Source organism: Gallinula chloropus, assembly GCF_964237585.1.
Source record: "Gallinula chloropus genome assembly, chromosome: 3".
Lineage (NCBI taxonomy): Eukaryota > Metazoa > Chordata > Aves > Gruiformes > Rallidae > Gallinula > Gallinula chloropus.
In genome coordinates this window covers 54,114,561-54,132,772 of record NC_140087.1, presented here as the reverse complement: position 1 = coordinate 54,132,772, position 18,212 = coordinate 54,114,561, and the positions used below count along the sequence as shown (strand labels likewise).

The following is an 18,212-nucleotide window of genomic DNA, read 5'->3' as shown; positions in this document are numbered from 1 at the left end:
GCATCAGTGGTAAACGTTTCTTCCTCCCATCCTTTAAAGTATGCACTCCTGATACCAGCCATCATCAAACTTACAATTTCTGTATAAGAAGGGGTTGGTGTTTCAGGCAGGTTTCCTATCTAGATCTGCTTTTATCATGCCTTAGTAAATTTTGTGTGGGCAACCACAGTAGCAATTTCTCTACCAAAAGTTAAGTCTATTTTAGCCAATACACAGAAACACTGGAGGAGCAAACTCCACCTGTATAGGGTTGTCCTATAGCCAAGAATAGAGCCAGGTGTTCCTTTAATTCAGGGTAGCTTTCTTGAATTTTATAAAGGGTTTCTCTAACCTAACTATTCTAGTTAGATACTTTTGGGTATTGGCTAAAGCATTCTGAAGTCCTCAAAGTATTTGTCTAGAATTGTAGTCAATTCCTGTGAAATAACGAACCTTCGTGTTCATCCCATGGATCTTAGGTTATAGGCTCTTGAAGGAGACAAACCTTGTAATCTGAGAAGATTACTTTGGGGCAAAAAATTGTGGCATAACGTCACCAAATGCTCCAAAATCTGAACTGCGTTCTTATAGGGAATAAATCTAGACAAACCTAGGATGACTGACATGACAAGAAGGATAAATTTTGTAACTAGTCTGGCAGTAGAGTGGATCCAAGTTTGCTGAGCAATAGATAAGGCCAGTTGTAATGGGAGTGGGCTTTTCTCTCTCGAGGAACCATGAGCATATTGGAAAGCAGTAGACAGAGAAATGCTGAACATGAGCAGTTTGAGAAAGCAAAAGAAATATTATCTCCTAAATCCTCTGTTGAGGAATGTGTGATAAGTGATCCATACAGATACCCTCCTACAAGATAACCCTTTTTTAGTCTGTACCATATGTTCAGGAGCAGCAATCACATTTGTCTTCGTGCTGGAGAGAGGGTGGAGTGATTCATTCCATAGCAAGGTAAGAAAAATAAAATAATCCACAGAGTACTGGATTCAGAAATATGTCTAGGAAGGTTCTGAGACACTACAGAGAATAAAGAGTACAGTATCTGCAGACAGTCCCACACTGCACACGAGAAAAATAAGACCTAGGCAAAACCTGTGGCAGGCCACCATATATTTACAATACAGAGAGAGAAATTGCACTGGTGGTTGCAAAAACATTTCTGTCCATTCACCTTTTCCATGGCACTGCAAAAAGTTGCCAGCGTGGTCATTAAAAGCCAACTAATTTTCTGAAACATAGTTATAAAGTTTAGTCTGACAGAATAAATTCTTTTCTACTGCTGAGGTGTTAAAACCAATTAAGCATTCTTCAATATTTCATTGAAATTTAATCACCCTGAACCAGAGTTATACCTTCATTAAGTGCATAGCCACATGAATTTAGGACCAGACTCATCTTTGACTTGTCAGGCTAATATGGAAGAGAGGAACACATGCATTGTGGGGAATCATTTGGCTCTGTCTGTAGCTTCTGTTGGCTGAGATAAGTTAATTTTAATCTGCCTACAAGGCACATTAGATAGTAACTTCTCCAAGTTATGTAAAAAGCAGCAGCTCATAGAAGTTTTCTGCAGTGCTGCAGCTATCTCCACTTAATCTCTGAATGTAGCATTTTCCAACCACCAAATAATGATTTGTGGCACCATCACAGTAAGGCAAATATTTCTGAAGTCAAGTCTAGGAAAGAGATTTTAGGGGTATAGTACAAATAAACACCTGCAAAGACAGTGTGTACGTGGCCAGGAGAGGACTGCACCCTAAATGTCTCTTCTGAAAGCAATCCTGAACCTTAAAGTGGATAAAAAGCCCTTGAGGTGCTTTGACACAGGACTTTTCTTACCGTTATCATCTGCAGGGAAAGACATAAAGAAGAAAACAGGGTGTGTTCTGCTTGAGATGCCTCCAGGGACCATGGCAAACAAAGGCAACTCCCAAGCAGACTTTGAAGACAAAAGACAACTCTTATTAAACCATTCCCATTTTGCATCTTCTGGTGAAAACGTGGGCACTCCTTTTACAGACAACTGGGTACAGGACACATCTTCCCCTCTTGTTTAGTCAGAGTTGCTGTTCTGCAGGTTTGCAGCTTCGTTTCTTCTGCTGGTGACTATCCCTCTGGTCCTTTTGGTGAAGCAGAGAAAAAAAAGGAAGGAAATTAAACCAAACAAAAAAAGAAAAAATCAAAATCCCTTCTCTCCAAAGTTGGGTGACTTCCCCAGCAAGAAGGTAGGAAAGGTCATCTCATCACTCTAGATGCTCAAATCTGGTCCTCATTCTCTCCTCAAGCAAAAAGACAGACACAGTGCCTTGCTGAAGTCCTGCCACAGACTGCTAGTGGTGCCTACCTAAATTCAACATGTCACATAGACAGCACTGTCTTGGCAACCTAGAAAGGGAAAAAAATCACCATTTAGAGAATGGACCTTGTTGCTCAACAGCAGTGTTTCCAGTGGTGCAGAGGCAAGTTTAGGATTCCTCCTAACTCAGACCACTAGCAGAACTGCTCGTGGAACACAATTTGGCAGAACTTCATAATGGAGTTAAGTTCTTGTTCTACTTTATTTCCTTGCTTATACGCTCTAAGCTGCACTCCAGTACTTCTGGGATGATCATTTATTGAGAAAAGAAGGGAAAAAGCTTTACTGAGGGCAACAGATTTTGTTCTTTCCTGACTGCAGAAGTAAGGGATTCTCACAGCCCATATAGTGGTTAAGGAGGGGCATGTCAAGTTTCCTCTGAAGGATTACATTTGCTATTAGAAATGTTGAGAGAAATACCTTTATTGATAAGCGTACTATATTGATAAAGGGATGCATCGGAAAACAGTCGTAGAACTAACATACCCTAGGATGTAGTGCTGGCTGTGTTCTCCAAGAAGCATGGAACCTTGTAATGGATAACCTATGTAATGAATTATTTAGAGTATTTATTTTACCCTCCTTTCTAGGAACAGTAGGGTCTGGCTTTTTATTCCTTAGTCTTTCTGGACGGAGTCACACTGAGGTTTTGATGGTATGAATCAAACATTCAGCTCATCTGTTTTACTGTTAAATATCAATGAACATTTAGTAAACTTATGCTGTTGCTCATTTTGACACGATGAGGACTGCATTCCCTTGTCTGATAGCAGAGATGACAAAGGATTCAATAAGCACGTGGAGAAGGTTGAAGGTTATAAGGAGTGGTCTACATGGATTCACCAGGAGGAAATCACACCTGACCAGTCTCATAGCCTGCTATAATGGTATGACTGGCTGGGTGGATGAAGGTAGAGCAGCAGATGTTGTCTGCCTTGACTTCTGCAGGGCTTTTTGCACCATCTCTCATAACATCCTCATAAGCAAGCTTAGGAAGTGTGGTTTGGTTGAGTCGATAGTGAGGTGGTTTGAGAACTGGCTGAATGACAGGGTTGTGATAAACAGCACAGAGTCTAGTTGGAGGCCTGTAGCCAGTGGTGTGGCCCAGGGATCTGTTCTTGAACCGGTCTTATTCAAGTATTCATCAAACTCCTGGATGAGGGTACAGCAAATTCACTGATGATACAAAACTGGGAGGAGTGACCAACATAGCAGAATGGTGTGCTGCCATCAAGTGAGGACTTGTCAGACTAGAAAATTGGGTGGAGAGGAAACAAATGAAATTCAATAAGGGCAAGTGTAAGGTCCTGCACACAGGGAGGAATAACCCCAGGCACTAGAACAGGTTAGGGGTTGACCTGCTAGGAGACGGTGCTGTGGAGGATGACCTGGGAGTCCTGCTGGACAAGAAGCTCTCCATGAGCCAGCAGTGTGTCCTCATGGCTAAGAAGGACAGTGGGATCCTGGGGTGTATTAAGAAGACTGTGGCCAGTGGGTCAAGGAACGTTATTCTCCTTTGCTCCAGTGAGGCCACACCTGGAGTAGTGTGTTCAGTTCTGGGCTCCCCAGTTCAAGAAAGACAGCAAACTACTGGAGAGAGTCCAGTGGAGGTCTATGAGGATGACTAGGGGACTGGAGCATCTCTCATATGACAAGAGACTGAAAGAGCCAGGGCTTTTTAGTCTGGAGAAGACTGAGAAGGGATCTTATAAATGCTTGCAAATGTCTAAAGGGTGAGTACCAAGAGGATGGAGCCAGACTTTTTTCAGTAGTCTGCAACAACAGGACTAGGGGAGGCAGGTGCAAACAGGACCACAGGAAGTTTCATCTTCATAGGAGGAAAAAACTTCTTTAATCTGACAGTGACAGAGCACTGGCACAGTCTTCACGGAGAGGTTGTGGAGTCTCCCTCTTCGGACATATTCAAGACCCACCTGGATGAAGTCCTGTGCAAGTTGCCTTAGGTGATCCTGCTTTAGCAGCGGGGTTGGACTAGGTGATCTCCAGAGGTCCTTTCCAACCCCTGCCATTCTGTGATTCTGCATTATCTAAGCGGCAAAAAATTGTGGGTTTAGTATCATTGATTTGCATTTTATTCCATACTTTCCTTTTTTACCTCTAAGGGTGATTTTTGTATGTCCTACTTACACTATCTGGAGTTACAGCAGGAAAGCATAGAGAAGATGCGTGAAGAAGAGTCTTGCAGGCTTTACACTTGAAACTCTGCAGAGCAGAGCAATCTGCCAGTCTCTTCTTTCATTACTGACTGCTTTGAAAGTTTTTCAAGAAGAGATAAATAGAAATACATTCTTTAACTTTCAACAGTACAGGGTGCTCTTACACATATGTTTATTTCCACAGTATTTATAGATTTTTTTCAACAAAATCATTCACAAGCTGTTTTCCATTATCTGTAATGGCCTCATATGGATGCCTATAACGTGCAGAGGCTTTTGTTTTACAGGTGGACAATGTAATATCCACAACTGCAAAAACTTTCTAGCACAATGACTAATAATTAAACATGGTGAAGAAGTAAAAAGCCTAGCAAATCTGGATGTAGCTATATCAAGAGAATGATAGCATACCCGGCATTTCTTGTAGCTGGTTTCTGTGTGAAATCTTATTAACTTGCTGATCAGCTGCTCATTGTCTGAGTCTATTTAATCCTAAAACCATCTTCAGAAAAACGGTGCAATTTAAGCTGTAAGTGGGTAAATCTCAGAAGCCAGGTAAAATCTTAGTCAGGGAAGTTGAAACATGAGAAGAAATTCTGGTCTCTTCTTAATGTTACACCATCAATCCTAAACAGATCAGTTGTGGTTCTCTGAAATTAAAGGGAGACAACAAATTGAGCGGTCATATTTGTAAACTTGTTTAATAGATAACCTTGCTTAAAAGTATGATTTATTTTCTTTCCAAGTACTTCCAAACATTCTGTTTACTTTCCATAAGTGTAAAGTAACATGAAGAGGGCCAAACACATATTTGCAAAGTATTTGGCTAGAACCCTATAGAAGAAAATTCAATAAACAGTGTTCATTCTTTCCTCTTTACAAAGGATTTACTATTGGAATGCACAGCCTGGTATCCTGGATTGCTTATACTCAGTTTTTTGGGTCATGCCGTTAGCCTACCCAATGACCCATGCCAAATTCTGTCAGCTTTCTGGGAAGCATGTAAGGAACTAGTATACTGCTTTTTAGTACATTTTGTTCATGTACTACAAGTCTGTGGCACTTGCCTAAGACCCTTTAGCAGAGAAACATATTTTCAGGCGATAATACCATGCTACTATTGGAATCTGTCACTGATTTCTCCTTTTCTTCCTCCTAGGGTCATTATGAATTAAAACTTGTTTTCTTACTGGATAGGTTTTACTTTCCTTTTCAGTAATGTATTTGTCACTTTTCACACAGCATGATTTCAGTCCAGGCTCAGCTTTGAAAGAAGCAGGGTGTCTCTGGTTGCTGAGAAATGCTTTTATCTAATTTTGGTATCACAAACTGAAAGGATGTAACCGTGTTCTGGCCTTTTGTAGAGCATTCTGAAACTCAACAACTCCATGTCTTTCTAGCCTATCTAGTCCTTCTAGCCTTCCTTTTCCTTTGTTTTGTATGCAAGACCCAGAATGTGGCAAAACATCAAACCACTGCTTTAGGAAATGACTTTATCACATATCTATGCTACTTGCCTTTTTTTTTTTTACCTCTGCTTTTCCCCCGCCCCCCCAGGAGAAAATGCTTCTGACCGTTAGTGATATTTGCACCCCATGTTATCACTCTGCAATTGAAAGAAACCATTTTTTCCCCTGCAATGTTATAGTGAGGCACCCTGAATTATTCTGGTTCTCTTTACTTTGTGCATTTCACAGAGATTTTTGTTGCAAAATATTTTCCCCCTCTTCTAACTTGGGGATTAGCAGCTTGATGGCTAAAATTTTGTCATGCAAACTTTCGCTTACTGTTTTTTCAATAAGTTTTGTTAATTTACAAGAAGCAGGCAATTCTACTGTATCCATTTTAGATAGTAAAAGGTATTTCCAATGTTTGCTGTAAGGCTAGAGGGTTGGGTCCTCAACCTTGCAGTTTTCTGCTTCCTTTTCAACCTGCCTTTGATGGTAAAAATCTCTCCAAGTAAACACTTTTTGATGTTTCTAAATCTCAGATATGTTCTTCTCTGAATATAGGTATACTCTAGCTGTATCTGTGGTGACTTGATATTTCTTTAGCTCATTTTGAGGGAATTGGGAAATGTGGTTCTCTCTTTTTCTCTACTGTTAATTAAACTCAATTTTTCAACTTATAATGAGACAGATGCTTGAGATTCTGGCAGCTACCCATTCCTGATCTCTTGAGACTATCCACAAGATAGTCACTGAGGTGGGGGAACACCTACATGGTATGTGATTACATTTTAAAAATAATTTTAATAAATTGTGTCTTAAAGTGATGTCGAAACACTTCTTTATACTGACTGATATATCAGCACATATGCGGTTTTTATGGGTAGTGATACCACCGATTCGCTCAGTAACACTTTTTTGACTGGAATAGGCAGACCAGTCCTGTCAACTGTTAGAAGCAACACACTTGTCCCACTAGTGGACAAAGATTTTTGTGACAGAAGAGTCTGAAACACCATGTTGGAGTTTGTTTGGCCAATGAATTAAAAAATACAGGCAAATATAACCTCAAGCAGTGCCTGGAGCTTTGTCACTTCAGCGCAACCTTGTGGGGATAAAATTAGCCTCTGTGGTAGGACACAGAGTTTCTGCAGGACATACAAGGTGCAACCTGGCATAAGTACTCTGCATAGTAAATATGAATGAAATTGCCAGAAAGTCTCAAAGATCCTCCTTTTCACATGAGCTCACACACGCTCTTACAGAAGAAGGGATCGGCAGCTCTCAGCTACCGCAGGATCCCAGTCAGCTCCCTTTGATCCTATCATTATAATTTGCACAGACTTCACTGCCTGGAAATAAGTGGAAAGCCCCACTTGTAGCTCTCTAGAAAGGACAGCATATAGCTGACTCTCACAGCTGTGCTCTGCCAGGAAAAATAGCAGAATCTCTCTTGCAAATGCATTTCCTCTGAGCTCCTAAACATGCTCATTACTTCTAATGTTGCTTCTCTTCTTGAAACCTCTTGGAATGGAAGGATGACCTTTTCTGGTGTCACCATCCAACTGAATAAAAGAGTTCGAAATTACTTGAGTCAGAGAGAATAAGCATGATACTTCAGCCAAGTGGATGGACCATTTGTCTATGAAAAACTGAGAGAAGAGTGTCCCAGGTCCCATACTCTGCTTGATATCTTGAGCACACCTTTCATGGATAACTTTTATCTCTTCCCATCTTTAGAACTGAGGTAGCTGTGGTGTTGCAACTCTCAGTGGAATAACTTACTGACTTCAGATATTTTTTGATTAATCTCAAATTCACCGTCTGGCTTTTTGAAACATTGCTGTGAGTTATGATAGCTTTCTAACTCCACGTTAACACGAGTGAATTTATTAGTACAGCTATGCATTGTTTCCATAAATACTTCAGCTTTGCATTTGCTACCAGAAATATTGTGTGGGCTTTCGATTACTCTGCTAATGAGCTTAAATATGTTTTAGTTGGATTTGAATTAGCGTGAGATATTTTTTCTGAGGCAGTTAGTATCTCAGATATATTGAGGTGAAAGGTGTTCTGTGTGTAGCTGAATAGCTCAGGTATGACTGGATTTATCTTTTGTACTGTCAAATGTTCCTAGGGTATGTCTGCATTCTTTTAAAGATAACATTTAATGATCAGGGCAGTATATGCCCGCTGTTGTCAGGTCCACATGAAAGAAATGATAGCATAGATCAGGGAGCTTGGAAGTCTAATTTTGTGTTATCATACCAACATTAACCAAAATGAGGTTGTTCCAAGGCAGTAGCTTGCACCTGGCCATCTGTAGTGAGCACAGGATGGTTCTGGTGGTCTTCGTTCATCTAGAAGCACCTCACCAATCCTGCCTGTTGTGCTTCCCTATTGTTTGCAAGAATCTGGCTGGGAATAACAGAGAGAAGAGTGTTTCCGGTTAGAGTAATGGCTAATGGATGGGAGCAGAATACCTTGTACCACAGCAGTTCTCCTTTCTCAGCTTTGTGCAGTAATGTACTGTAGAAGCCTACTATGCTTTGTTCTGTCATCTACTGAATGATTCAAATGCATCCCCAGGGGACACTGTTCAAGCAACCTGTGAGGTATCACCAGAAAATTATATTCTCTGAGCTAGTAGTTTAATGTTAGGAGTTGTTTGTTGTTTGGATTTTTTTCCCCTGTAGCACAAAGGATATATTATCAGTATCTCCCTGGTTCACCATCTTGTGACAGACATATCCATTGCTTTTGACACTGTCATCTCTTTCCCACCTTGCTTTTCCAAATGAGCAGAAAAGAGCATAAGCAAATGAGGAAATAATAATGAAACGATATGTACTATGTGTTTCATTTGACAAGACAGATTCTCTGAAGGGCAGCTGGATGCATGAGTGATGAGGAGACAAGATTCAGAAAAGCAGGAAGGGATTTGTGTTTAATAATAAATGTTCCATCTGAAGGCAAAATTATGACTGCATGTCATAAACCCCCCAAAAATTAATAAAATAAAAAATGCAGGAAATTATTCATGCTGAGTTGAGTTAGTGTTTACTGATCAAGTCTGGCTACCTCCTGGTATTATCTGACATTTCCTTATGTTGACATGACTGACAGAGGAATTACGCCTTGTTGCTAATACTAACAAGTATCTTTTTTCCCAGAACACCAAAAATACAACTGTCATTTTTTCGAGATGCAGTTCACAGTAGGGCTCTGTCTTTCTCAGGTTCCTAGATTAAAAAAATTTTGAACCAGGCTCTAAAAGACTCTGAGATCTCGCACAGTGATATACTTGGTACTTTGTGTTTGTTTTTCTGATTCCCAAGGCTTTAGGATGATCTGAAGATATATATTCAGTGGCTTTTTTTGAAAATTGAAGGGTCAGAAATTAATCTCCATTGTTAGCTTACTTAATTTTTAATAACATTTTAGACTGTCATTCCATGACTGCAGAAACTGGGGCTTTCTGGAATAAAAAACCCCACAAAATGACAACAGTATACACCATAAAACTTTCAAGGAAATTACAAAAGTTGGCAGCAGAGAAGAATGCCAACTGTGCAGTCCAAATTTGTCAATTACTTGCTCTTGCTCCCAGGCAATACATCATGTGTGACATTTTCACTGCAATTTAGATCATTCTAGTCTTCCTCTGATCTTTTTTTGCCCTTTTCTCCAGCCTTCTTAATATCTGTCCACCATCCAAACTCTTTCCGCTGCCTTGATTCACTTCACTATCTTTCTAATTGTCTTGTTTTTGCTGAAAGATCTTCACCTATGTTTGATTGCACTCAACCATATATTGAGCTGTTTTTGTGATCTGGGTCCCCATTCAGTGGACACCTGGACTTCTTCCATCATTTTGATGGTAGCCACATGCCTGATAGTGCCCTACCGATGGATTCTTTGAACCTGTTTATCTTTCTACCATTTCTGCTGCTCTGACACTGCCAGAGCAATGAATGTTCATTATCCTCTTCTCTTCTTGCATTATCTTTCACTTCGACCTTCTCTTCCTCCTTCTTTCATTACCCGTCCCCGATGAAATAACACCTCATTACTATGTCTGTCTGGTAAAAGCAAGATCCGTGTGCCATTGAGCTACATCCACCAGATTTTAAAGGATACTTTATGTGGTCCTTCTTCAGGCAATGAACTCTATCATCTGATTACTAACTCTTTTTATGTGCTCTTCAGCCAGTTTTTCTCTGGTATGTCACCACTGATACTTTCCCTCTTCCCTTTCTCTACTATCCTACTTTAATCCACTGGCAGTAAAGGTAGACACTCCACCTGAAAAGTAGGACTCTATCAGACCCTTCTACAATACTTTAAAGGAAAATTAGCTGGAATTATCATTCTTTTCCATTACCTGTGAAACTGGATCAAAGGAAAAAAAAACCAAAATGAATCTAAAATAGGGGGTCAAATTTATTGGTGAGATAAATGAACATTTTTGGCTTGAGATTTTTACTGAAAAATAAAAACTGTTCAGACACCAGTGTTAACATTTTATGGATCAATTTCTAGTTCTGAGAGCAATCAGAGTAATATTTTGCACTTATTCAACTTTGTATAAGATGATGTTTAAGAACAGGAATGTACAGGGAGATCGATATTTTCACACTAAGGCATTACTCTACAGGAAAGTTAGTGTGCTAACAAACTGGAATATGATTTTAAAGAACAGATTTATTTTGCCCTGGCACCCTTCTTCCTCTTCTTTTCGCCCTCTTCGTTGCAAACTGTAGTGCATAGTGGCAATGTTTAGCACTACTGTTTAGCAGTTACGTTATGGTTAATTGTCCTGGTTTCGGTCAGGATGGAGTTAACGTCTTTTGTAGCAGCGGATGGAATGCTGTGTTTGGGTGTTAAAATGAAAGCAGTGCTGATAACACCCTGATGTTTTTAGTTGTTGTCAAGCAGTCAAGGACTTTTTCAGTTCTTCATATTTCCCTACTAATGAGAAAGGAGGGGACGAAGACAGGACAGGTGACCCAAACGGGCCAAAGGGGGTATTCCATGCCAATTACGTCATGCTCAGTATAAAGGGGGGCTGATGGGAGGAGGAGCAGGCGGCTCCAGGACGCGCAGTTTTTGGTGGACGGTCAGGTTCCAGGATGGCTCTGGGTGGCACGGCCTGAGTTGTGGGTTCGGTGAGAAACTGCGTTGTGTATCAACAGTTTCGTATATTTTTTGCTCTAAAGTCCTGTTGGCATTGTTATATTTTATCTTTCTGCTATTCTAGTAAACTATCCTTATCCCAACCCACGGGATTTTGGTTTCTTGGTTTTGGGTTGTTATTTTCCCCTTCCTTTTCCCTTCCCTTCCCTACCACCCCCCTCCCCCCACCCCCAAACACTTTTCCTCCTTTTTTCCTTTAAAGAGCAGGCAGCTGCATGGATCTCAGCTCTCAGCTGGGGTAAAAACACAACATTGATACATAAGCTACACTGCACTGGTAAATTAATGAGGGTCCTGAAACATCCCCATGCACCAGAAACCCATCATCAATACTGTTAACATTGTGTTACAGTTCCTTGTGTGCTTTTTCCAGCATGGTTCAGGAGCTGATATTCCAAGGGCTATTTTTGCTATACGGCTTTCTGAAGTCACTCCGGAAGAAAACAGAATTTATCAGGAAAGATATGGACCATTTCTTGTGAAGTATTTGATCTGGAACACAGCATGTAGACATAGAAACTTACAGGCATATGTTGGGTAGAGCTGCTTAGGCACATCCAAACAATTATGTTTGGGTTTGTTGGGTTTTTTTTTCCTTCTCAGATACAAGCATTTAATAAGTCAGTGTGACTTTAAACTCCTAGCTTCAACGTCAAAAGGAGAAATCATATTGCAATATAGATAGTATATAGTCCTAGATGGTGCTAAAAAAGACAATGAGAAATGCAACAGTCTAGCAGGTCAGTATCAAATGAAATCTTGGGAGCTGCCAGTGCCTTCCCAGAGGAACTGCCTTGACGGCTCCCTGCAAGTTCTGTGATTAAAGCAGTTTCAGGCTAAAACTAGATGGTATCATACCTCACTAGATGGAGAAAAGGAACAGAATTGCCTAGCCAATTAGCTTAATCTATCTTTTCTCTAATTTGTCTGTTTTGCATAACCACAGTATTAACCAGCAGTTCAGTCCTGCTAATCCCCAGTGCTACAAAGAAGAAAAGAACCCATTTGTATATTACAGTGTAATCATAACATCTACTAATTTCCTCCCATACACTACAGGCCTCTTTTGAAAGGAGATTGCTGGCATTATCCCCATTTTATAAATGAGGAGACTTACAGTACAGCAAAATGATTTCTCAGGAACTGAGTTACTGATAAAGTAGAGCCTGATATCAGTGTAACTGATAAAGCAGAGAATAAAACTCGAGTCTCCCAAATTCTCAGCACAGTTCACTCCCTGCAAGCTTCAGTGCTCACTTGCATCTGGGATTATGAGTAAAGTCTGCAGCAAACCTTATTCTCCTGCATTTCTAAGTAAGTGATTTATTTTCTAATTTTCTTAATATCACCACACATTGAAGTGAGTAATTACAAAATTGCTTGCTTTCCCTAAGTTGTGTCTACAAGGACACAACAAGGACATTTTAGTGGTGATGGCAGAAAATAAGATTGACTTCAAAGAGTGGTGCTAGCACTATTCTTCCTTTTTCTAAAATGGGTCTCACGATTTTGTTTTGAACTTTCACAAAATAAGACATAAGTCTCCATGGACTGAAGGGAATGTATTGTTTGCAAAGTCCTGCCAACTTTCATCTCAGCTTCGTAGCTTTCACCACATAGAAGAACTCTCATAGAAGAATCTGCCTGCTGCTGTTCTATTTCAGACACTTATGCCATGCCCCAATCCTGGCCATAGGTCTCCTCCTCTTGCAATAAGTGATGCTATTTTGCCAAAGGGTGAAAGAAGAGGGCTTTTTGTGTAAATTAAGGTCAATTGTAAGACCCCCTATGTATGTTCATTTCATTCTGTAGAGGCAAGATTTTCAGAAAGGTCAGAACCATATTCTTGTACGAATAGTTTTCTTTGAGGTATTTTGATCTTCAGATAGGATTCAGAAACTAGCTTAAGAATCAGGTAACAAAACCTTGGTATCCATGTGGAGAAGATTTGCCTGCTTCTCCCACCCCAAGGAAAATGAATCAGAGCAGAAGGACAGAAATTACTGTGCCATATGTCTAGACAGTGAAATTTCTGTAAGTTTTTCAGATTGCTTGTTGTCTTAGCTAGGACTACATTTACACTTACATTGTTAACATATCTGAGTATCTGTTTGCTTTCCCAGTCCTCATTGTTGCTGGGCTTCTTAAAGTGTATGCATTACAACCTATCACAACCTATAATTAGTTTAAAAAGAAGCAAGTGTTTTGCTAGTTGATCTCCTCTTGCACTTTGCTAACTTTTAACTCTATTTTCCCCTAAAGAAATGTGAGTATCTTACTTAGGTCTCTATTTCTCTTCTGTGGTAAGAAGCATCTCTATAAGATCTGACTGTCCTGAAGAGAAGGTGGACAATACCAGGCTTCTTGTACTCAAGATGCTGCTGCAAATAAAAATAAGTATGTTTGCTATCTGAGGACTAATAAATGAGCACCAGGATGTTCTGAGTTCCAGAAGCTAACAACTTTCAAGAGCTGTTTTTGGTCACCAGTGAACTGGGCTACAGGTTCTTGCTACCTGAAACCAACTTTCTGTGTTCAGCTGATGAGTTGACTGAACAAAGCCTTGCAGGATCTCTGCCTAGACACAGTTCTAATCATCCCTTTCAGTTTTGCAGTAGCTCCTAGCTATTGAGTCTCAACGGTAAGGCACAGTGGTCCATGATTAATGGTGCTAGATGTACAGAGTAGCCACAAAGAGACTCCCCCTGTTAGGCAGCAAAGCAAAGATTAGAGTGGCATCTTGCAGTTATCCATGTTGAGGACAATCAAAGAGTCATCAATATCCCAGAGTGAAAATGTGTCTGCATCGATTCTAGATGTGGGGAACATTAAGAGATGTCATCCATCATAGCTGACTGGCAGCATGTGTGGGTAAGGTGGGCTAAAGCATGGAGGAATGCCAAAATAATCTTACATTTTGGCAACTTCATGAAAACAAGATCGTCTTCCTTGCAAGCTACAAAACCACGTCTGAGATTAATTCCTTAACTGCTATGACTCTTGAACTCAGTAGTTATTCCTATGCTCAGCTGTTCTTTACAATAACATTAATTTGAATATTTTACAAGAACATTCAAATTTTATTTATGGAAGCATCCAAATTTCTTCATTTTAGATGTATATGGAGAGTTGATTGCTTTTTTCCATAATTGGGATTGCAACTGTGATCTTTTACAAAGCTATTATTAGTCCCAATATTATCACAGCTGTAGCTACCAGGACTGATTGAGATTAGAAATGACTCAGTTTCTTTTGAAGGCTAAGATGAGCTTGTATGGCCAGTTTCAACACAATTATCCTGGCCAAGCTTTAGGACTGGTGGTGGCCTCACTAATGTACATTTAAAAATGGACTGGCTTTACATTTCACGCCACTATCACTACCTGCCAGTCCTTGAACTATTCCAGGCAGTTACACTTCCTTACAAGTTTTTGTGTAATCGTATTTGAAGAAAACATGTTGCAAGTAATTAAAGTTTTCAGTGTTCAGTCTATATTAATTGGGTTTGTGTGGTATTTCTATATGTGTAAGGTACGTACAAAGCTATATACTATGTAAACCCAGGTGTTTGTTGTTGGCTTAAAGAGAATATAGGAGTCTCTGTGTTTCATCAGTGCAAAGCAAGAGAAACTATTTGAAAACATGATGCTATACCTCTGTTTTTTGAAAGATATAACCCAAGTCCCAGACCCAGTTTATAGAGTGGACTATTCTTTCTGCTAACAGTGCTACTTATTTCTAACAAGGTTTCACTTGAAATAATTTCTGAAGGACTTATGCACCACAGCATTTTTTCAGCAGGTGGCTGGGAGTGATGGTGGCAGTGGAGTATAGCACTGGGTGATATACAAGGAGTCATGAAACAATTGGTGAAACTGTTCAAGAGTTTGAAGAACGTATGTTTGAAGATTAATAGTATTATGTTATTCCATATATCATCCTTGGTGTGTGCATATGAAATTGCTTGAGCAGTTGAGCAGAGTGTGGGCATTGCCCCAGCTGCTGTGGCCAGCGCTGTGCTGTTCTCAGAGCCACAAGGAGAGAACAATTAGAAATGACATGAGACCAACGATAATGAGTATTAGAAACCATTTTAGCAACCATATCTGGAGTTTTCCAGGAGGGGTGTTTTATGACCTCATTCTGAGTAGCTCATCTGTGTCTGTGCTGAACATCTCCATTACAATGATAAAGAGGCCAAGAATCTCAAATACAACGTTGAGCAAACCTGCCAGGTGATGTTTATATTCCAGGTGTCTCTCACTGATATTTTTACTCCTTACAGAATTGAGTGTGTGTTTGTTTACTTTTTTAAAAGGAGACAATCCTTGCCTGTGGCCGGACTGAAAGGTTGTACAAGTGGTGTGAATGTGTAAACACAAAGGTGATCAAAAGCCCTTCTTTGCAGTGCCTCCGTGTTGCTGCTTCTCTGTGCAGGGCTGTTCCTTCCCACTTCACAGAAAGGCCTCTGAGGATGTGCGATTTATGCTAGTTGTGATGACAGTTTGAGCCTGAGAAAGGCTGGCTCCCACAAAGAGTACACCTTCTTCCTCTGGCCAGGTCTTACTGCCCCAATCACAGACACACCAGCTCGCTCCAAGTGCCTGTATGACTCCCTTGTTGCTGGTGCTAAACACCTGCAGCTCTAAGTCAGTCTCAGCTTTTTTCTCTCTCTCAAGCCTCTCATGTGGAAGGGAGAGAAACATACATGGGGTATCTCTTTGGTTTTATTCTTGGCTACCCACTAGGCACCAAATCTGGGATTCTCCACTGTATTCCACTAATATGCTGCAATTTTCACTAGTTTGAAGGGGGTGGGAGTAGATCATGTTCTTTCTCATCTGCTGATTTTGAATGTGAATGATGCTCATACATTGCAGATGTTCAAACTACTGCTTAAGTTTTGTGGCAGCAAAGAATAATAGCCATAAATGACATAACTTAGACCAAATCTTGGACCTAGCTATTTGTGTTTTGGAAATAATTTTGTATTTTTTATTTTATTTTAAGGAAACCTTCCTGTTTGTATCCCTACATTTTCCAACCTCTCTTCATACTTCCACAGAGATACTTTCAATGCCATCATTTCCTTTTCACTCACACAGAGGAAGGTGGTCGCGGGAAGATATTTCTGGCAAATAAGATGATAGCTGGCTTTCTAGGAGATATTTGCCACAGTGGGAAGTAGGAGGATGGGGAAAGTAGGTGGGGGAGTGAAGAAAGAGAAGGTGGTGGCAGCCTACCTTGCATTCTCAGGGAATGAGAAAACTAAATGTAGCTCCTTGTCTTGACAAGGTAAGCAACCTGCTGATGTTACAGGGTAAATGTTCAGGCACTTGTGAAGTGATATGATGACTGCCAGGTTCAGACTCAGTGCAGGGGTCATTTGCACACTCAAAAGAACTGCTCTTTTGTAGGCACCTATTTTTATTCTGAGTTATCTGTTCAGGTCTGAATGTATTTAAGATTAGAACAGAAGCAAGTGAGAAGAAATAAAACCCAAACAACCTAATTTTCTCTGCTTTGTCTTATTCCTTTCATTGCACATTTGAGAGATGGCCCTCAAAACTTGTGTGTTACTGAGTGATGGGATGTTGGACTCACAGGAGCTAGGAAGCTTGGATGCTTGCTTGAGTTTTATGGCTCTGACTACTCTCTGCCAGTATTCAGCATAGTAAACACCACACTGTTCTTATGTCTGTTCTCTTTTCCCTTAGTGTTGAGAGTAACCGATTTTTTTTCCCTCTCTTTTTTTTCTCTTTTTTTTTTTTTTTTTTTTTTTTTTTTTTTAAGGATGATTCCAGCTACAAACAAAGCCTTTGTTGTAAACAACCTTGTTTCTGGAACAGGCTATGACCTCTGTGTCCTGGCAATGTGGGATGACACGGCTACGACGCTTACTGCCACCAATATTGTGGGATGCGCCCAGTTCTTCACCAAAGAAGACTACCCTCAGTGTCAGTCGATGCACAGCCAGTTCCTGGGTGGGACCATGATTCTGATCATTGGAGGCATCATTGTGGCAACTCTTTTGGTATTCATTGTAATACTCATGGTCCGCTATAAGGTCTGCAACAATTCCCAGGGGAAGATGTCTAACGTCAGCAATGTCTACTCGCAGACAAACGGAGCACAACCAGTTCAAAATGGAGTCTTGCCCCAGGTCAACCCCAAGGTGGTGGTGAGAAATGAACTGATGGAGTTTAACTGTCAGTCTGCACGGAGCAGCATCTCCTCTTCCTCCAGCTCTGCAAATAGCCGCGACTGTGACGACTATAGCCTCCAAAGTGAACAGGGCACATTGTCCAGTAAGTGGAGGCCCCCTTCAAGGTCAAAACACAATATTGACCGGCTAATGGGAGCTTTTGCCTCCCTGGAACTGAAATGTCAGAAAAAGGAGGAGATGACAGACTCCAGAACTTCCACAGTGGCCCGTCACTCGGACAAAGAGCCACTGCTGGGCCAGCCGGAGTCCAAATTTCGCAGCCTCCTCATGTTGCCACTGGAGGGCAAAACTAAACGTAGCCATTCTTTTGACATGGGGGACTTTGCCACATCTCAGTGTTGCACGTACCCAAAAAAGATAACAAACATTTGGACAAAGAGGAGCCTCTCGGTGAACGGCATGCTTTTGCAGTATGATGACAATGACCTAACAGGGGCAAAAGGGACTTTTGGCAGTTCAGAGTGGGTAATGGAAAGCACAGTGTAAATATCAGTGTCTCCTCTCTCCTCCTCTTCTCCCCTCATGTTTTAAAGCGTGGTTTGCTGCAGAGCCACGTGTTTGGATAGAGAGGGGAGGGAACATTTTCAGTTGTACTGGCCAAAAAGAGAGGTAAACAAGTAACAGGTGTACTAATAGAGAAAGAAGGTCATGAAATGTGAATAGGCACGTGTGGCACCATTCTTGTCTGGCCCCAACTAAACCATGCGTGAACGTTTCGAGGAATTTACTAGTTGTATTTAGCATTGCTTTCCAAAAGTTGCTCAGACTCTTGGTGAATCGTCACACAAGATTTAACAAGGAGGATGAAAAGAGGT

At 40.7% G+C, this 18,212-nt stretch overlaps 1 protein-coding gene across 1 annotated transcript in view; it reads left to right on the top strand.

Annotated features, from left to right (window-relative positions):
- The window catches only part of LRFN2 (leucine rich repeat and fibronectin type III domain containing 2), a gene marked incomplete at both ends in the record, with an annotated part of 42,628 nt that extends 24,745 nt beyond the window's left edge, over positions 1–17,883 (top strand). The window contains one exon of the mRNA XM_084262363.1: positions 16,965–17,883. Within this exon, the coding sequence (XP_084118489.1) occupies positions 16,965–17,883 (919 nt within the window). The remainder of the gene's footprint in view (positions 1–16,964) is intronic.
- Positions 17,884–18,212: the final 329 nt, after the last annotated feature.